Here is a 20,369-nt window from a genome sequence, read left to right as displayed (position 1 = left end):
CAGACGTGCGCGGTAGCGGCACACGTCTGACGTACGAATAGCCTCTGCGATTAGAAAATCAGCCAGTAAAACTCCTTGGATTCCATGTAGACAGCAAGCTCTCTTGGAATGATCATATCAACGTGGTGTGCAAGAACTGTCAAGAGTAATTTCCCTGATCAGAAAACTAAAAATGTTTGTCACTTTGCAATCTTTTGTCGGCATCATCACCCACTGCCTGTTTCATACCCACCCTCCTATGGTCCGCTTTTGTAGGGACAATCAGCAGCATGTGGGAGCTGTTGCCAACAGAGCTTCTATTCCTTGGAGGATAATTTGATGACCAGTTGATTTTGTAATTACTTTTATGCCGCCTGACACTCATGTTATTAAATATATGTTTAAGTATTTTTTTTATTTTGTAAGTTTTTATATGTATCATTTTACTGACGCAACCTTTACAGACATGGTCAACGGTCAAGAGTATGATAATTATGTGCCTTAATTATACTACAGCCGCCTTTAACTCCAGGCCGCGGCCTTCGAAGTGGCAAAGTTCAAGAGGGGTTGTAACAGCTGTTTTGTTTGGAAGCAGATAATGGTATTTGTGTATTATTTACGAAAGATTGGTTACTGGACTGTGACAATATTGACTCCACTTAAAATGTACAGACATAGATTTTTAATTTATATCGTTTCGGTTTTCAATTCTGTATGTTTTATTTTCAATATTTTAATAAAATTATGTTCGTAAATTTAGATCAATAAAGTGCGAATTAATGAGCTGATGTCCCCTGTCTGCCATGCTATCTTATGGGACGTATGTGACTAAACAACTCTACTTGTGACGTTGCCAATTCTACCAGGCCGCGGCCTGTAGTTAAAGGTGGCCCTGATTATAAAATTCAATTTTAGTGATTTTGGTGCTCGGTTACCTTAAAATTCAGACCACGACTGGTAGAATTGGCAAAGTCTCAAGTACCCCATAGTGTTGTTTATCGCCAGACGTCCCATAAGATAACATGGCAGACATTTGGCACCAGCTTAATAATTCGCGTATTATCCATTTATTTAAATTCAAATTTATGAACTTAAACTTATTAAAATTTTGAAAATAAAACATATAGAAATGAAAACCAAAACAATAAATTGAACATCCAATTCTGTACATTTAAAGTTGAGTCAATACTAAACTTGCATAGCCCAGTATTCAAATTACCATTTAGCTGCATCCACACAAAACAGTTATTACGACACTACTTGCAACGTTGCCACTTCGAAGACAGCGGAATAGAGAAGAAGTTATTGCCCTATGGTAAAAACTAGAGCTGGGACCTAATAACTTTTCATTATGATGTCCCAAAGGCCCAAAACTCAATTTGTTAAAGATTTTACGGAGTCAAAGGTGGCTGTGATTATACCAAAGATATTTTAATCTATGATTATTAAACTTTAAAACTTAATCCGGTGTACTGGCTGTAATTATCTGGCCAATAAGGAAACAATTAGCAATGTGTTTTTTTTGTTTGTTCAAGTGTTTCAGTGTTTGAAGCTTGGATTGGCTTGCTCCGCTCTGACGCTCCAAGAAATAAACAAAAAACAAATAACAAACTTTGAATCTTCTTCAATTATTATTTTGTGATTTGATTTATGTTATCCCGTTACTGTGCTGTGCCTCACTTTTACCCATATATATGTAAGTAATTATATAAATAACACCTTTTCAAAAACTAATTTTTAGCTTTTCTTATTTTGATAAAAATCAGGCAGAATTTTGGTGAGCCTCAGTTCAGCTAGACTAAACGTTTTTTAGATAACAATTCGTTGGCTAGATCAGGGGATAGTTGATAGTTAAGCCGGGTTTACGCTATGTAGCAGAGCCTGCTATATAGCAGATTTTCCTAACATCTAACTTAGCAATGTTAGCCTATATAACATTTGCTAGAAGTAGAAAGTTAAGCTTACTTCTCAAAAGAGCTATAAACTTACAACACTGCTATATGTAGCAGATCCTACTATATTTAGCAAAAATTGTGCTATCCATCGGGAGTCGGTAAAGATCAAAAGAAATACTTGCTGGGCCTAAATCTAACATTGCTATATGTAACTTAGCAATGTTATAGGTAGGCCTACAAATATTTTTTGTCTAGCATCTAGTGTCATCAGTTCACAGATTTAGCCTCCTGGGTGCGAAAACATTTGCTCAGCGATCTTTGTTTACAATGGAAGGACTGGAAAGTGACAGTGCATGGGATCGGATGCTATTATAAACTTTAATTGAACTGTTCCGTGGACAACCGGCGTTTTGGTTATACCGTACGTAAAACGTTTTTGAAGCTTAACTTACCATCACCTTATTTTGCGTTTAAATTATGGATAGTCAGCTTGATCGGGTCCCGTGACAAATTTGCTAAGTTACACTACTAGTCACTAAGTTACTTAGCCTATTTCTTGAAGCAAGAAGCGGTCGAACCTAAACCTTAGCTTCCGCCTCTGACTTCCTGATCACCAGCTGTTGCGAACAATAGGTTTCTTTGGCGCGACATTTTTGATACAGAATGTGAATGAGGTTAAGTGCTACATTATAGCATAAGTTAGCACGAGCACCAAAATCCACTCTTAACTTGAAAGTTGCATTCAATTTGAAAATGACCCAATAAACAAAGAGATGTTAAATGGATTTTTTGAGACCTGCATATTGTATTTTACGCTTAAAACCTCTGGGATAGTATATTTACTTCTTCTCAAACAGGGCGGTACAGAAAACAAGTAACTTAGTGATTACAATCAGCCCAAACAGTTTTGGCTTCCGCCATTTTGGTTACTAATAACTGAAAGCAGTTTAACTTATTATAAGTCATTGTGGGTAACTTATATGCACAATAGTCTAACTATAGAAGGCATACACATAATAGGCGTAAGATATAGAATTCCCTTGTAAGACTTCCAGAACTAAAAAAACAACCAGCCATTTTGAGTTAGCAACTAAACATAAATTTAATAGGGTCAATCGGGGCTAATATGAACACACCAAAATATTGGGGCTAATATGAACAATGGCTTAAAAAGTCATTTATCTGGGATTTTTAATCATGAAAAAAATATAATTAGAAAGGAAATTTATCGTATTTTTTGTGTCCATAATGAGAAAACTTCAAATTTGACTTTTAGGTACTTTAAAAAAATACTTTGTTAAAACACTTTTTTTCCGCCCAAAAAACTTTTCCCCGCAAAGTGAAAACTTTTGTTATAACAATTTTTACATTGGTTGTAGGAATAATCTTAAGCCTGAATTTTGTTAAATAAGAATTGGGGATTATTTTCCTTTTCCCAAAGTTAAAATATATTAATAACAGCCAAAGTTATAAGCTTTCAAAGTTGGGGGGCTAATGTGAACAGTGAATGGGGGCTATTGTGAACAGTGACATGGGGCTATTATGAACGACAATATACATACAATATACATACAATAGACATAAGTATGTCTTCGACAAAATTGTCGAAGTTTTTGAGGTGTAAGTTCTTCAATAAACTTCTTTGAAGGCCTTACAGTGATAAAACAGTTTTAATTTTACAAAGACAACAGTTAAGGTGTTGAATAGGCCTAGTCCACATTTTTATGTTTACCTAATAGGCCTAAAAGTGCAATAAACTGTCATTTGCCTAAACGAACAATTTGCATTGTCTTAAATTATTGTTTTTTTAAGTGCTTTAAACAATTTGTATGTGGAAGAAATTTTTAATAAATACTCAGGTATGTTGACAGATAATTTTTTTCTTGTTTATATCTTATTATTAGCCCTGTATAATATTTATAAATGGTTTTAAAAAAAAGGGTTACCGTAGGGCGACCCGCGGCTCTCCAAAGATACCTTCATATCTCAAAAACTATTTAAGATAAAATATTGAGACTTATTGCAACTGGTAGACTAGACCCTAGGCTTGTTCACAACAGCCCCCACATATGCCTAGTGTTGTAAATAACAGAGTTATTAAGAGTGTTCACATTAGCCCCATGGGCTGTTCACATTAGCCCCTTTTAGCGGGGCTAATGTGAACAGTGGTTTTTAATTTTTTTTTAAATAATGGTTACATTTATGGTTTTTGTTAGTAAATAAATAGATTCAGCTAAAAGAGCTGTATACACTACTATTTTTTCTTTTCTTCTGTCATTTACCATTTTTGAGTTAATGTCAAAAGTTTACTTTTTTTGTTCATATTAGCCCCGGTTGACCCTACAATATTAATTTTACTACCTCCTATTATATCAGACTACAATTAAGTTCAACAAATTTGAACATATCAAATTAAAAATAAAAATTTGTTATAACAGTGGAAAAGTTGATCTTTGTCTAGTTTATTTCTCCAGACCAAGCGTTTGTTAATGCTCATCGGAAGTTTTTTTTGGAAATCCTTGGTCAAAAAGAAACCCATCGTTTGGATGCCGCTCACTGGGTATGCTAGGTTAAGAGGCATCCTCACCCCTGAAAAAAACATAAAAACATACGTTGCATTTTCCCCTGTTTTGAACGCCAAAATTTCAGTTAGAATTTCGGTTTATGTCTTAACTTGTTCACAAAGAGTATCTGCTTTCATGTATAACCTTAAATTAAGAATTTTTTACATAGAATTTTTTTTTATTCTATGTGAAAATAGGTCAATTTTTCCAAAGTTTGATAACAATTTCGACCGTAATAAAGTTTAAATATTGAAATTTTCTTGTAATAGATGAATTTTTCAGGCTTATAAAACAGGCTTTTATTTTTCAGGCTTTTTTACACAATGGTAAAAAGTTGATGGAAAATGGGTGGTAAATACCCCCGCCGCAGCAAACCTGCCGTCTAAGCGAATTTCCATTTGGCAGAATTGATTTTCAATTGATCTATTTAAATAACATTAGGTTTAACGAGTACCTAGGTTTGCTGCTACAAGGAAACTAATAAAGTAGTGTGTTTTTAGTAAAATATTGATAGCTTACTATAAAATAAATAAATTTGCCAAGTTTGATCAAAATATATCCATAAACAAGCAAACTACAACATTTTACAATATTCTCCATAAGAATAACATGGGAATTTTAAATTTACCATTTTTTTAGTTTTCTCCGTAACCAATAACCGTACAAAAACACTTTGATATACTGAATTGTTAGTTTTTTTAAGCTCTTTAAGAAGGTTTAGAGAAAAATTGGGATATTTTGTGTTTTGAGGGTAAGAAGTGAGAAAAACCAATTTTTACCCCATAAAACCCTGTTCCCATGGTCCGATCATGCTGGATCGCGAACTCATTCAAGTTTATCCCGCCTTACACCTTCAAACCAAATTTCATCAAAATCGGATAAAAATTACTCAAGTTATCGTGTTCACGGACACATATATATATATATAAATCTATATATATATATATACATATATAAAAATTTGAACGAATGGTGTTTTTGGTCTCTGGGGACATTAAAATGAAAAAGTAAATCGGTCCCGGGCCTAAGTCTTACCATGAGACCTACGGTAATAGCTACTTCCCTATAGGGAAATTCGCTAATAGCGTCCAAAACAGGAGAATAGGAACGAATGTTTTGTAGCCTGAGCGTCACTTGAATCTACCAGTAAACTCGCTACTAGCCATCCATTAAAACTCTATCTGCTTCTCTGACCTACGCAAGGTCGCTCTGCTCACTGTGGTAGTAGAGCTTACTGTCAAAGTCCAATCTATTACTATCATCATTACCATAACACTAACGTATATAGAGTCTATTTACTGTGTCATTACGGAAGATAGTAACTACAATCTTTACATGATTGGGAGTGGTACTGTACCACAGTACCACTCAGTACCAATGAGTATGTAAAGTTTACCATTTCATTCTCTATTTTGTCCCTTGAAAATATTTTTAGAATGGAAAATTTGCAATAAAACAAATGTAGGGGTAAATGGCCGTCTGTCTGTTACGCATTTGATTATTTTAGTTTTGTTACAACTCAAGAACGTCAAAAATAAATGAGCATAGTTATATCATAGAAACTCAAAAGTTGCCAAGTTTCTTGGTGGCAAAAGAATCAACTTTGCCAAGAAAAGGTCATACCAGGCGAGATGTTCTGCTGCAGTTGTATCCTACAACTCCCAACTTGCATTGTACAAATTGCACAAAAATCTGGTTAAAAAGAGTCCTGAATTTGCCTTTAGCAACACCTTCATGTAAGGGATTACATTGAAACTTTGAGGGCCCGTGGGGCGGATTCCTTAGAGAATTTCTGAACACCATATAGATGTTGAACTATAAGTTGAACAGAAAATCAAAACAAATCAAAGACTGCTACACAGTCATCACATGTTTTATTTACAGCATGAGATGAAAATAGAGAAGTCTTTACATTAAATTATTTTTAGTCAAGTTTTTTACCACTGGATGACCTCTAGTTTAATTAAAAAACTGTTTTTTTTATTTGCACTAGGTAGCCTACATCCAATAAATTAATGTATTGCCAACCCCATCTGCATTTACTGTAAGTTAAGTTAAATGCCACCAATCTCTTCCCGGGTATTTACACCTGATTGTTATTATCTATTGCATGTTGTTTCATTTAGTTTTTTTTTTTTTTTTGTTGCTTCTTATATCCATGCCCTTTATACCTTGCTGTATTTACTTTTGCATGACACCAATCCAGTATTTTCTGAGTAGCTCTAGGCCTAGCCAGGTACAGTAGATTTAATCATAAATAGAAAACTTTTGATGTTTTTTAGTAATTTGCAACAGTATTTATTTTAACAATATCAAAATGCATTTGTACAATGACCAAATTAGATGAATACGGTAATAATTTAATTTCATTCAGCAACCTTAAGTTTTGAAGGGATGCAGATGCACTATAACCACTCGACTAGACTACCCAGACAGTTTAACTTAATTTAATTTACCTATGTAGCCTATCTACCTACATTATATTCAGCACTTCTTATATAATAATTATAATTATATATAAATAATATATATATATACGGTATATGATATACTATATATAAATATATAATTATATAATAATTAAATAACGAGCCTTCTTCTTTTTTTTACTGTTAACAAATTAAATTTAGTAGTAATACTAGTTATATACAACTGGGATTTATATTGTTAGATCAATTTAGGCTCAACTTTTTCATTAAAACTATAAATGCCTAATTTAGTTAAAAAACCATGTTTTCTTGTAATATTTTTTTTATTTGACTGGTGCAATAACTTGATAGGTTAGAACTCAAACTTGTTGTAATGTTTAGGATGTTTACTGTTAATGTTCAATGTTGTAATGTTTACTGTTAATGTTTAATGTTGTAATGTTTACTGGTTTTAGACAACGAAAGGTCTTTAAAACTGGGTCCAGAAATGACTACTTAGCCAAACCAATACCAGACCTATATCTAATATTTTAACTAGGCCTATTAATTTCAGGAAACAGTGAGGCAGATGCCAGCTTAATTAAATCTAGAGTTAGATTGATTGACTTACAAAGATGCCACTTTTTTCAAGCAACAAATTTCTTTCCAAGAAAACCCCTCAGCGCAAAACTTTCCACAATTTCCCCAAGAGGAAAGCGGGAGAGGAAGAAAATTTAAAATTTGAAATAGATAAAATAAGGATAAATGTAGGTGAGCAGAGAGCAGTTTTTGAAGATGGAGAATGGATACCAGGTGAGACTGAGTCTGTTTCTTAGGCGTTTTCAGGGCCAGCGAGAGGAGCATGCGGCCACATGGGATGCTGAAGGGTCGGGCAAAACTAGCAGTGGCAAAGTGTCAATGATGTCATAAAAAATTTGTCAATACTTTTTGTGCTGAAAAATGTATTTATAAGGCCTAACTTATGTGGTCGCCTTTTTTAAACAGTCGGTGTCAGTTGTTTAGCGCTAGTTGTAGGACACCATCCTTTCAGAGTTGGTGCCCTATTATAGTTTTAGTAAGAATTCTGTCCCCTAGTTAAGCCCTTTTTGGGAGTCATAAGAAACGCCATATTTTTTTTATCACCTTCCGTGGACAAACAAGACCACCTACACCAATTTCGGGAATCATCTTTTCCTTTTGGTACTAAGGAAAAACTGCCACCATAAAGACGTGACTGCCCTTTTAGGAAATAAAAATAAATGCCTTTTCTCTTTTTGGAGCAATTTTTTAATTTTCAAGTCTTGTACAACCCACACTGCCATCCTTCTAAATTTACCGCTCAGAAATATTTGCTTGGTTTTGTAGCCTTCCCGCCTAACTTCTAAGGACTATATTATCAAATGATAATCCACTGTTAAACAGTTACAAAATGGCACAATCAGAGATTATTTGTTGCCACTAAATAGCAGTGTGCCATTGTCTAGGTTCAATGGGAAAGTTGTTGAATTTCTCTTCTCTAGATAACACCGGAAATTCGTAGAGCCACACTGGTTCACTAGTTTAGGTTAATTAGTCTGAAATTATACGATTGATAATGAATAGTTTACAATAGGCCTATTCTTATTCTATTAAGTTTTTGTTGGATATAATTATGATAGTCGGTTTTGTTTAATAACAAAAATATCACTGTGGGCCCCGTGGTAATGTGTCCTGTTCACCTGTTACCTAGTAAGAGAAATATTTATCAGAGAAATTCCCATGGAGGGAATTTTAAGCTATAATTATAGGTTTACTTTGTAAGGCCTAGACACCGTACCGGTTTATTTCATCGTTTTGATGTCCCTAAAGCCCTAAAACACCAGCCGTTCGGATTCCTATATAAAAAGTGTTTGTAAGCATAATAACTCGAGTAAAACTCATCTGATTGTAATTAATTGAATATGGTACAAATGTGTAAACCTACATTTACTCAAACGAGTTCATTAGACTATGGGGGGAGTTTTTATAGGGAATAAATTGGGTTTTCCCATTTTTTATCACAAAACATGAAATTTTGTAATTTCTTTCCAAACCTGTAGAGCTTTAAACAAATAATTTTAGGACAATGAAACATTGTTGTATTAATAACTAGCTGTAACCCGCGGGCTTTGTCCCGTTTAACTTCGTAATTTTCAAGATGATCTCGTTCGCATGGCTCAATCACGTCCTGGTTGAAGTTCGTTCGCTACGCTCACTCACCTTAATTTGTTTGTTTCATACTAAATTATATATGTTTAAAAAAAACCAAATGTTATTACCTTCCTTGTTACAGGAAACCTAAATAATCTTTTAACCTAATGATTTTAAATCAAAAATTAATCTGCCATGTTAAAAACAAAATCTTAGTGAAAATCCAACCAGACAGAGTCTGCAAGTTTGCTGCGGCAGGGGGTATCAACATATTTTGACAACAAACATTTGTCATATAAACATGCCAACATTTGTAACTAACTTTTATGAAGGAGTAGACCTACTATCTAGTTCTATTGAAGATCGAGTACAGATAGGCTAATAACCTTGGTACTGGAACATCATCATTTTATGTTCCACCTTAAAATCCTACTGGACCACATTTTCTTCAGACAAGGACTTGAAGGTCGCATTATTTCATACACAGTAGCTAAAAACACTTGGGTATTCTCAGGATTTGACCCTGGGATTTTGCCGACCGAAGCCCCTTGCTGTACCACTATACTAGATTTCTCTCTGGTAAATAGACAACTACAATTATTCTGTCAGAATAGTGAATTTTTTGCAAATCCTGTGTTTTAAATTCGTTCTAAGCCTAACCAAAACATTAACCTCACTTAACTTTAACATGTTCTTGGCTTATTGGTCAAGTTTTCCTCTATTTTATGACATACATTTTTCTCAGAGGGCGGAGTTGGCGGCCAAAGAGTTCAAGAGAGTCTACGCAGCAGACAGCAGCTCCAACAGTTGGAGTCGGAAAATAATCTGCTTAAACTGAAGATTGAGGTGTTGTTAGATATGGTGAGAAACAGTTTTTGATGCTTTGAATTTTTTCAATTGGCCTTTTGAGATACGATTATATTACTTAAAAAAGTATTATTTTAAGTGTATTGTTTTAAATTATTGGCAATTAATCAATCCAATAAAATATGGTAAAAATTATAAAACTCAGTTAGGTTTCAAGTAAGTTTTCATAAAGCAATACATATTCGTGGGTACGCAACCGATGTGCATATTTTAAGCCGGAGGATGAGTGTAGAATGGAGTGTAATGCGTTGTGAGCTTTGTTACTGGTTAAGACTAGCTGTTTCATTGGTCAGGACCATTTGTTGGAAGCCTTTCCTAGACTTCCTCCTTTCTTCCTTTGTTGGTAGACTTCCTCATGATTACTGGTTCAATGCTGAGAAAATCAAGGAACGTTATGGTTCAAAAATGGACCCATCAGTCCTTGTCAATTCAATTTTAATAAGTGGTACTGACTGACAACCTTGTGGTCTTTAGTCTTAACTCCAGTAACAAAGCTTCAACCTCATTTAACACTCAAATCCTTCAGCCATTAAAATCTGCACCCTGATGTGTCAGTTAAATAAAATCTAATCTTATATGGCTGGCTCAAGAACAAACTCTTAAGTTTTATGATCCAGTTGTATTTAACGTGAACATAACTACTAGGTGTTGTGAGAACAGTTTATTTAATAACACCTGTTAATTTCTATTAATTATTATCATATGTTTATTTGTTATTCTATGTTTGTAAAAAGGTAAATAAAGTGAGTTGAGTTTGAGTTATGACATAAAACAGTGCATTCACTTAATTCTTAGTAAAACAGTACATGGTGGCAGCGGTTTAGAGCTATGCCTCAGAAGAAAAATCCAAGAAGGAAACAATCTGACTATGAAGATAATGAAAATGAAAGAAGCAGAGAAAATGAATACAACAATTCAACTAAGAAGTCAATCATTGTATCAAACACTCATTCAGTTATTCAGCCTCCAGCTAGTTTCTCCTTTGTACCAGCAGATTGGCCAAGATGGAGAACACGATTTCAAAGATATCGGTCAGCATCTGGGCTATCTGAAGAGTCTGAGAACAAACAAATCAACACTCTTATATACACATTAGGTGAGAAAGCTGATGAGATTTTTGCATCTTTTAATTTAGCAACCGAATCAACGCTAACATTTGAAGAAGTCTTAGATTTATTTGACAAACATTTTATTCCACGGAGGAACTTAATTTTTGAAAGAGCAAAGTTTTTGAAGAGACAACAAAAAATTAATGAAACAGTTGAAGAGTTTATAGTTAGTCTCCATTCCTTGGCTAGAACCTGTGACTGGGGTTCACTTAATGATGAAATGGTGTTGATGGTACTAATACTGGGTTTAAATGATGAGAAACTTAGTGATCGCTTGTTGCTAGATCCCGAGATGAATTTAGACAAGGCCATTACAGTAATAAGACATGCAGATAACGTAAAGAAAGAGAAGGCAGATTTATGTGATGAGAAAAGAGTTCAAATTGAAGCAACTACGTCATCGAGTTCAAACCAAAATCAAGGATATAGGTTTCGTCAAAAGAAACAAGAATACCCAGCGCAATGTATCTGGTGTGGTTATAAACCGTCTCATCCAAGAAGCACGTGTCCAGCAAAAAGCGCAACATGTAACTTATGCAAAAAGATTGGTCACTTTTCGAAAGTCTGCAGATCTAAAGAAGCACAGGAAGTAACTGACGAAAATGAAGTAAGTGAACTTGGACCTTCAAATAATAAAGTATTCATAGGTACACTTGGGGATGGGTCAAAATGTAAGCCCTGGAAACTAGAATTAGTATTTGAGGGAAAACCACAAACATTTAAAATTGATTCAGGGGCAGATGTAACAGTAATTCCCCCTGGCATAGTTGATCCAAGTAGGATCCAGCCGACTCTAGTTGAGTTGTTTGGGGCTGGTAGAACAAAATTAGAAACTGTAGGTTGTGTTAGAGCTAATATCCAATACAGAGATGTTAAAATAAATCACATGGTATACGTAGTGAAGGGACTCATAACACCCTTGCTTGGTCGTCCAGCAATACAGGACTTGAAGATTTTAACTTTTGTTAATTCAGTTGCAGAGGTAGACAGTGACTTTTTTACTGAATACCATGAAATGTTTAGTGGTCTGGGCGTCATTCCTGATCCCTACACAATAGCACTTAAGGATGGCGCAAAACCATACGCAATTACCACTCCTAGGACAGTACCTTTACCCCTAATGTGTCAAGTGAAAAAAGAACTAGAAAGTATGGTACAAAATAATGTAATCACACCAGTTGAGCATGCTACTGAATGGTGCTCAGCAATGGTAGTAGTGCCTAAATCTAATGGAGATGTCCGCATATGTGTTGACTTAACAAAGTTGAATGAATCCATCCAGCGGTCTTATCATCCGATTCCCAAAATTGAAACGTCTCTCAGCTCAATCTCAGGAGCAAAATGGTTTTCAAAACTTGATGCAAACAGTGGTTTTTGGCAAGTCCCCTTAAATGTAAATTCCCAGGATCTAACTACTTTCCTTACCCCTTTTGGACGTTTTAAATTTCTCAAACTTCCATTTGGAATCACATCAGCACCTGAACATTTTCAGAAATGCATGAACAAAATCTTAGACAACCAGTCAAATGTCGCAGTCCATATGGACGATATTCTGATTTGGGGCAAAACGAAAGAAGAACATGATACAGTTGTTCGGCAAGTACTTGAAAAGCTTAAAAATGTAGGAATGACACTTAACAAAGACAAAACTGAGTTTGGGAAGTCAAGTATTAAATTCCTCGGGCATTTCCTCTCATCCGATGGAATTTCTGTTGATAAGGAAAAGGTTTCCGCCATTCTAAAAATGGACTGCCCAAAAAACGTAAAAGAACTTCAAAGGTTCAATGGGATGGTAAACTTTCTTGGTAAGTTTATTCCTGACAAAGCTAAGATTTTGGCCCCAATGAATTCACTACTTCAAGCTAACGTTCCATGGATATGGGGTCCAGAGCAGGCGAAGGCCTTTGATGAAATAAAACTCATTTTGACTAACTCTCCTTGCCTAGCCATTTACGATGTAAATCGGGAAACAATTATCTCATGTGATGCCTCGCTTCAAGGACTAGGATCAACTCTTTCTCAAGTTCAAGATGATGGTTCTATACGACCAGTATCATTTGCATCCCGAAGCCTTCTTTCTTCTGAAAAAAACTATGCAAACATCGAGAGGGAGGCTACAGCTGTTGCTTGGGCATGTGAAAAGTTTCAAGAATTTATTATTGGCAAGAGAATAACAATACAAACAGATCACAAACCACTACTTCAAATTTTGAAATCCAAACATCTTGATGAATTGTCTCCAAGAATTCAAAGAATTCGATTGCGTCTCATGAGATATGATTTTTCAATTACTTATATTCCTGGAAAGCAACTTCTAGTTCCTGATGCTCTTTCAAGAGCACCTCTCCCATTTTCAGGTACTGATGACCGTGAGTTAGAAGAAGTAACTCAAGCGTTTGTTCAAATGGTTTTGTCGTCCATTGATATAAACGACTGCATAGTTGCTAAAGTATTGGAGGAACAAAATAAAGATCCGACTTTACGTGAACTGAAAAAAATAATCATCCAAGGTTGGCCTTCTAAGACATCATTACGAGATGACCTAAAACCGTATAACTCAGTTAAGGATGAGCTAAGTGTTGATAATGAGATGATACTACGAGGTTCAAGACTTGTAATTCCGCCAGCTCTGCAGTCTTGGGCACTTCAAAGAGTACATGAAGGTCATTTTGGAATCACCAAGTGTCGTTTACGTGCAAAAGAGTCAGTCTGGTGGCCAGGAATTTCTTCAGCCATTGAAAGTATGGTGAAATCATGCCCTACTTGTATTAAACATTCAAGGAACAGTCATGAACCATTGCTTCCCACACAATTCCCTGACAGGCCATGGAAAACACTTGCGATGGATTTGTTCAAACTTGAAGGCGTTTGGTTTTTGACTGTGACAGATTATTACTCCAGATATTTTGAGATAGCTGAATTAGAGTCATTAACATCACGAGAAGTAATAATGAGATGCAAAGCCTTTTTCTGTCGACACGGCATTCCAGAAGAAATTAGGTCTGACTGTGGGTCTCAATTTCAAGTCCTTGAACATTCAGATTTCAAGACATTTTCCAAAGTTTATGGCTTCAAGCATATAACAAGTAGCCCAAAATTTTCCCAAAGCAATGGAGAGGCTGAAGCGGCAGTGAAAATCGCCAAAATGATTCTAAAGAAAAATGTGGAAGACCCTTATTTAGCGCTTCTAGCCTATCGAACGACACCCCTCTGGAATGGGTTCAGTCCCTCTCAGCTTCTTATGAACAGGCGATTACGGAGCACATTGCCTCAGACAGAACATTTGCTTTGTGGAAAACCAGATCTAAAGGATCTTAAAGGGAGAGAAGAAACATATCGTGAGAAGTACAAACACAACTATGATAGAAGGCACAAAGTGCAAACTCTCAATCCTCTTCATATAGGAGACCCAGTTTGGATTGTGGACCTTAGAAGACATGGCAAAATTGTGAAAATCCTGGACAGCCCTCGTTCATATATTGTTGAAACTGATAAGAGGAATGTGAGAAGAAATCGATTCCACCTCAAACTTGCCCCTTATTTAAGAGAGGAAAACAGTGAACAAAATTTGTCAGCGAATACACATCAAACAGAACCATACAACCGTCCAAAGAGAAATATACACAAACCAAGCTGGTTGAAGAACTTTCAAACTTAAAAGGGAGGATGTTGTGAGAACAGTTTATTTAATAACACCTGTTAATTTCTATTAATTATTATCATATGTTTATTTGTTATTCTATGTTTGTAAAAAGGTAAATAAAGTGAGTTGAGTTTGAGTTATGACATAAAACAGTGCATTCACTTAATTCTTAGTAAAACAGTACACTAGGGCCTATACATTTATCTATATAATTAATACGCTACATGAAACTTTGTCGGTTGAACTCCTCCGCCATTTCTTAACCGATTTTATCCATTGACGTCTCATTGGAAAGAGCGTGTCGCGTAGATTTGCAAACTGGCCTTACATTTTTGAAAAAGTCCCTTGGCCTCTGCCCCTTTGGCTTTGAAAGTTCCCATGTTATCCTTATGGAGAACACAATTGTTTACATTTTGATCAGCTGTATAATTTAATTGCTGTTATTTATTTTTCAATTCAATGAAACACGAGTACATTTATTTACTACAGTATTTGAGTTTGTGTAAACATAACCCCCAAGACGGATCGTGTTAGTATGGTTGTATCTTAAATTTGTGCATTTATCGTTGTTTTGTGTAGCTATAATGTGTTTAATTGTTGTTTTTTTATAAATACCTACGACGTGACGACAACGAAACATAGACAGGAGGCGTAATCGTGATAACGACCGTAGCTACAGAACAGTGGCGCGTAATAGGCTTAACTCATCAAGTCAGCACCTGACCCTGGACAATATCAACTATTAAGTTATAAATGCGCCCTAACACTACCCCAAAACGACTTTTGGTTCTCAATTGGCCCTCTATCAAACACCTGTGTTGCCTGTACAGCGAGGCATTTTGAGAAGGAGAAAACAGGCCGGAGTGCTTTAGGTTTATCAATAACGAAGATAAACATGGTCTGTGTTACACACCGACCGGCAATGTTTGAGTTGACTCTTTTGAACTCATTGTAAATATGACTGTTATTCGTTTTGAAATAACTCCTGTAATACTTTGCAATTGCTCGAATTCGAGCAACGTGTACACTAGTTTATTATTATTTCATCAAAAAATTACAAATTAAAACTGAAAGCATTCATTCAAAAGATTTAACAAAGTGATTTTATTGCCTACTTCAACTACTTGACAATCCATATTACGTCCAACATAGATTTGCTCAATGTATAGGAAAGACAGAAATACAAGGGTATTTTTTTAAGTAAAGGCCGTTTTTGTGTATAGCTCTGTAGTTCAGGTGTTTGGTGCAATGAGGCTCCTCCTTGCTGCTTACTGCTGTCCTTTGTGAACAGAATTAATTACAGTATACAATTTGTATCTGATGTGTATACTTCACTGCGTTTGAATTTTTGAAATTAAATCTCCCGCCACGTCAGATATGGGGTCAGTGATTCTAAGTCACCTGGTTATAATTGTCGGCATCGGATAAGTTTCTTGTAATCAACAAAAAAACTTATCACTGACCTCACTTGCACGCGGCGAGAGATTTGATAATTTTAAAAATTCACAGCAAAGCGTACACGTCAGCTACAGAGCTGCAAATGGTGTCATTCTATTATGTTCACAAATTATGCCAGTAAGCGCCTAAGCGATTTTACTCTTGGCATACGCATTGGCCTTTTTCATCCTCATCGAAACACTCTAAAATGTTTAGTCTCTATTTCATTGTAACAAACAAACTGGAGTTTTTGCTTTCACCCATCTTTGATAACATTTTTCTGAGTGACAAATTACAGTTTTATACTACAAAGTACCTCCAAATTCAATAGCTTTTCAAAGCGGCCAAACCATTTGCAGGCTGAACAAATCAAGCCGGAACTAGTGTAAGTCTATTGTTTGGTAAAATATAAAATAATATAATTATGTATAATACTGCTATTGAACTAGTTTTATTTTTTATTTTCCTTATCTTGATCTATTCCGTAATGCATGTTTAATTTTATATTTGGCTTAGTATTCACAGTTTTGCTGTTTCCATTGCACCCTTGTCTGTATTGCTAATTTCCAATGCTTTAGTTGGTTTTACACGAAAAAAGGACCTTGTGTAACTTTTTAAATGAACCTGTTTCTTTTGCCAGGATAATTTTGTATAGCCTAAGTGTTCAAGTTTGGTCCTTTTTCAAACTTGAGATTCATAAAAACTGTTAATGAATGAGTTGTTTTCAAAGTGTGTCAATTGATTGTTTGTGTCACAGGATGCTGCTAATGATTCAAAGAACTGCCAAAACAAACCAAAAACCATCACCGTCAAATTGAAAATAAAACAAAAAGATCATGACGGAAAAGATCATGAGCGAGTAGAAGAAATAAAATGTACAAACAATGAAATTTCTAGTATAATAGCGAAGAGGTTAATTGTAGACTATTTGAAAAATTGCTAGTTTTAAAAAGTACACTGCGATCATTCCAGCATTGGAATTAGGTTCTTCTGTTTGCAACCAGGATTGTGTTTGCACAAAACCGGTTAGATTTTATGGAGTGAATTTGCAGTTAAGTGTATTGACGTTCCATTTAAGTTGTTCTTGAATTCCAAAGATGTGTTCTGCGATTTATTTCACAACCTTTCTGAAAGATTTGGAGAAATAGCTTAGAGATGAACACTGAAGTACGGGATTGCAGAATTTACGATTACCTAACAAAGACGGCAATAAGTTCATCGTCCACGGTAGCTTACAAGAAATAGAGATTGGCTCTAGTAAAGATAAACAAAGATAAATCTCTGTTTGAGTATAAAGTTTGAAATGTTCTCGGAGAGCAAGCGGTCCCAAAAAAATAACCTGCACAAGAGGTTAATTGTTAGAGTCACAATTAATGTTAGAGATACAATCCGCTTGGGAATAGTTTCCTTTTTTTATGGTCTTTGTTTGCTTTTGTTAGTATTGTTTTCCTATTTTGCATACTCTGTTGTTAAGCACTAGTAGGGCAATGTTTTTTTGTGTGTTGTTTATCTTAGTGCTTGACCATTTTGTCATTAATATAGTTTTTTAACCAAATACATTTTGTAATGTAGGCCTACAAATTTAATTGGTAATAAAGCTGAAACATTTCAATTTAGTTTTGTAATAATACTGTAGCCTTTACTTGATTCTTACTGTAAATCATTTGCACAGTAGGTAAGTTTTATTTAGTCATTAAATTTTTATTTAGTTTTAGGTAAGTTTTATTTAGTTAGCAATTGTTTGTTTTCAACTTTTGTGTGTTTTTTTTATTTTGAATGCTGCACTAATTTACTTGTAATGCCTGAGGTGTAATAATTTAATTTATTAAATTTAACAGCTGTTTAAAACTTACATTTTCACAGCTGACAGAAACGACAGCGGAAGCACATTTGCAAGACAAAGAATTAACAAGGCTTCGACAACAAATCATGTTGTTGAAATCTGTGTAGGACAAACAGGAATGAACTTCTGCAGAAATTTGTACTGTTTCATTAATTACAATATTATAAATTAAATCAAATTTCTTTATTTTCTGTTTACACAATTGTCATTGTCATTATTGCTTTTATCTGTCTAACATAAAAAAATATTTAAGTAAAATCTAAAATAACATGGTCATCATGCTTTTTCTTCTTAAAAATACAATTAATTATATTGGTAGTAATGAATATATTGGATGTAATGGTTATATTGGATTGCAAAGTGTTTTGTTGTTGGAGTGTATAATGATTGCAAATGGTGGAAACTTATTAACAAATATACTTAAATTTCATGAACTATTGTCAGTAAGTGAGAGTTGTGTTAAAGGTAAATCTTTTTTATTCCAGCCCAATCATTGTGTGGAATTCCTCATAGTTTTACTGATTTGTTTCCTTGAGTTGTAACTGAATAAAAAATTTGTTTTCCTACAGTTACCTAACAATGTACATGTTGTCTCACTGATTTGAGAAAGCAAAGTGGCCAATTCGCTCACCAGTGAGACAATGTTAACATTGTCTCACTCTAATTACTTTGTCTCACTCCAGATTTGCAACGTGAAGGCACGAAATAGTGAGCGCGTAACATGCAGGCAACGTTGTATGCGCGCGAAATACGTTGGCAGCACTGGCTGTAAATCAGCTGGTCAGCTGTTGTACTGTTGTATTTGTCACTTCACATTAAATGTTATATTAAAAGTTCACTTCTGTGTAAAACTAGGTTATGTTTCTTCACCAATTTATTTGTTTTATGGTAACTGTAGGAAAAGTATAATGTGCAACTCGAGTGCAAAGTGCAATTGCCTCACTCGAGAAACCATTCCTCACTCGCCTACGGCTCGTAAGGGTTTCTCTCGAGTGAGTCAATTGCTCACTTTTCTCACTAGTTGCACAAATAACTATTCCACGTTCTAGTGATTTATATTTTTTATTGTGTCCCCTAACATTTATCAGCCTTGGTCTTGGCCTTAAGTTAGAATTACAAGTAATGAAAAAGTGTCTGTTGGATTAGATTAAGTTTAAGAATAAATCTGCATGTAGTTTATCAGTGTAGTCTTATTCCTCCTCAAACTCTAAGATTTCTTTTGGTTGTTAATTGTTTCTGATTGCTAAAAACTCATATTGATTTTGTCAAATGGGTGAATGAATAGCTTTTTTTAGACCTTACTGTACCAGTATGAAAAAATATTATTGTAGGTTAAACGCTTCAAAAAATGTTACGAATTAAAACCAAGGAAATTAACCATATATATATATATATATATTGTTTACTGGTTTTGAATAAAATTAATAATATTGTCGTATCTGTTAGTTTCTAATCCGAAGAAAGGTGGTTCAAATTTGCTTTACAGTTGTTGATACAAGTTAAAAAAAAAAAATATATATTTAGATTATTTACTGGCTTTGAATAAATTAACTAGGTGTACAATGCAGTTATCTACTTGCAATATTGAGCGGAGCCAGCATATTAATTCAATGTCAATAATATATTTGGTTCGCATAAATGGAATGCCTATTTACAGATTCTAAAGTCAATGTACGTCTGGTTCACGTAGACGGATTGTCTAATTGCAGTATCGAAACTATGTGTTATATTTGGTTCACATTAATGGAATTTCTATTTGTAGATTGCAAATAGGAATTGCAGTACATATTCAAAGTCTACATTAATGGCACGTCTTGCTCACATAAAATACTGTAAAAGTTATTTACAGTATCCAAACGCAATATGGTGCATCAGCCTAATTCCGGCAACCCTTATTATTGGTTATTCCTTTTGTAGTAAATTATGCTCAATGCTATTAATCCGATTGTTCTCCCCTTTTTCTCTGTACGGTTTGTAGTCAGCTATTTCAGACGTTTCGTTGACTAACATAAGTTTCGACTCTTGTTTACCTTTTTATTGTTATCTCGAAAATAATGCAATGGCAACCAACTAACCCATAAGACCCATGTTAAATATCTAAAAGTTTAAATTCACGTAGGGAAAAGTCTTGTGGTCCGATTATTACCATTTCAGATTTATACCTTCCCACGGTTGGGTACTATGACAGTGTTAAATTTCGTGCAGATCGCTTCAGCAGTTCAGGAGGAGTATTTGTAAAACAAAAGCAGGAGTGTAGTATAAGAGCTTCGCTCCGCTCAATAATATTGTTGTATCTGTTAGTTTCTTATCCAAAGAAAGGGGGTTGAAATTTGCTTTACAGTTGTTGAGGTTGTGAATTTACCTGTTAAAGCTATAACATCTTGCTAAGAACAAGAGAATACCCAAAATGATACAGAATAGAAAAGTGAGACGGCTAAATATTTCAATTTCCAGT

At 34.7% G+C, this 20,369-nt stretch overlaps 1 protein-coding gene across 2 annotated transcripts; it reads left to right on the top strand.

Annotated features, from left to right (window-relative positions):
• The first annotated feature begins 1,564 nt into the window (after window positions 1–1,564).
• LOC129000903 (protein chibby homolog 1) lies at window positions 1,565–19,093 on the top strand. 2 transcript variants are annotated; one of them, XM_054427982.1, is made up of 4 exons: window positions 1,565–1,675; window positions 7,421–7,659; window positions 9,761–9,876; window positions 17,935–19,093. In XM_054427982.1, exons 2-4 carry the CDS (start codon window positions 7,482–7,484, stop codon window positions 18,019–18,021), a joined length of 381 nt encoding a protein of 126 aa, XP_054283957.1. In that variant the 5' UTR covers window positions 1,565–1,675; window positions 7,421–7,481; the 3' UTR covers window positions 18,022–19,093. The 2 variants fall into 2 exon arrangements, with proteins under 2 accessions (XP_054283957.1, XP_054283956.1); XM_054427981.1 differs by having other exon boundaries at window positions 16,829–19,093.
• Window positions 19,094–20,369: the final 1,276 nt, after the last annotated feature.

The sequence above is a fragment of the Macrosteles quadrilineatus genome, unplaced genomic scaffold (genome assembly GCF_028750875.1).
Source record: "Macrosteles quadrilineatus isolate MER2022 unplaced genomic scaffold, UCM_ALF_1.0 Scaffold_8__2_contigs__length_117827958, whole genome shotgun sequence".
In the NCBI taxonomy this organism is placed as follows: Eukaryota; Metazoa; Arthropoda; class Insecta; order Hemiptera; family Cicadellidae; genus Macrosteles; species Macrosteles quadrilineatus.
Note: the sequence above shows the minus strand (reverse complement) of the source record. Positions and strands in the feature narration are given on the sequence as shown.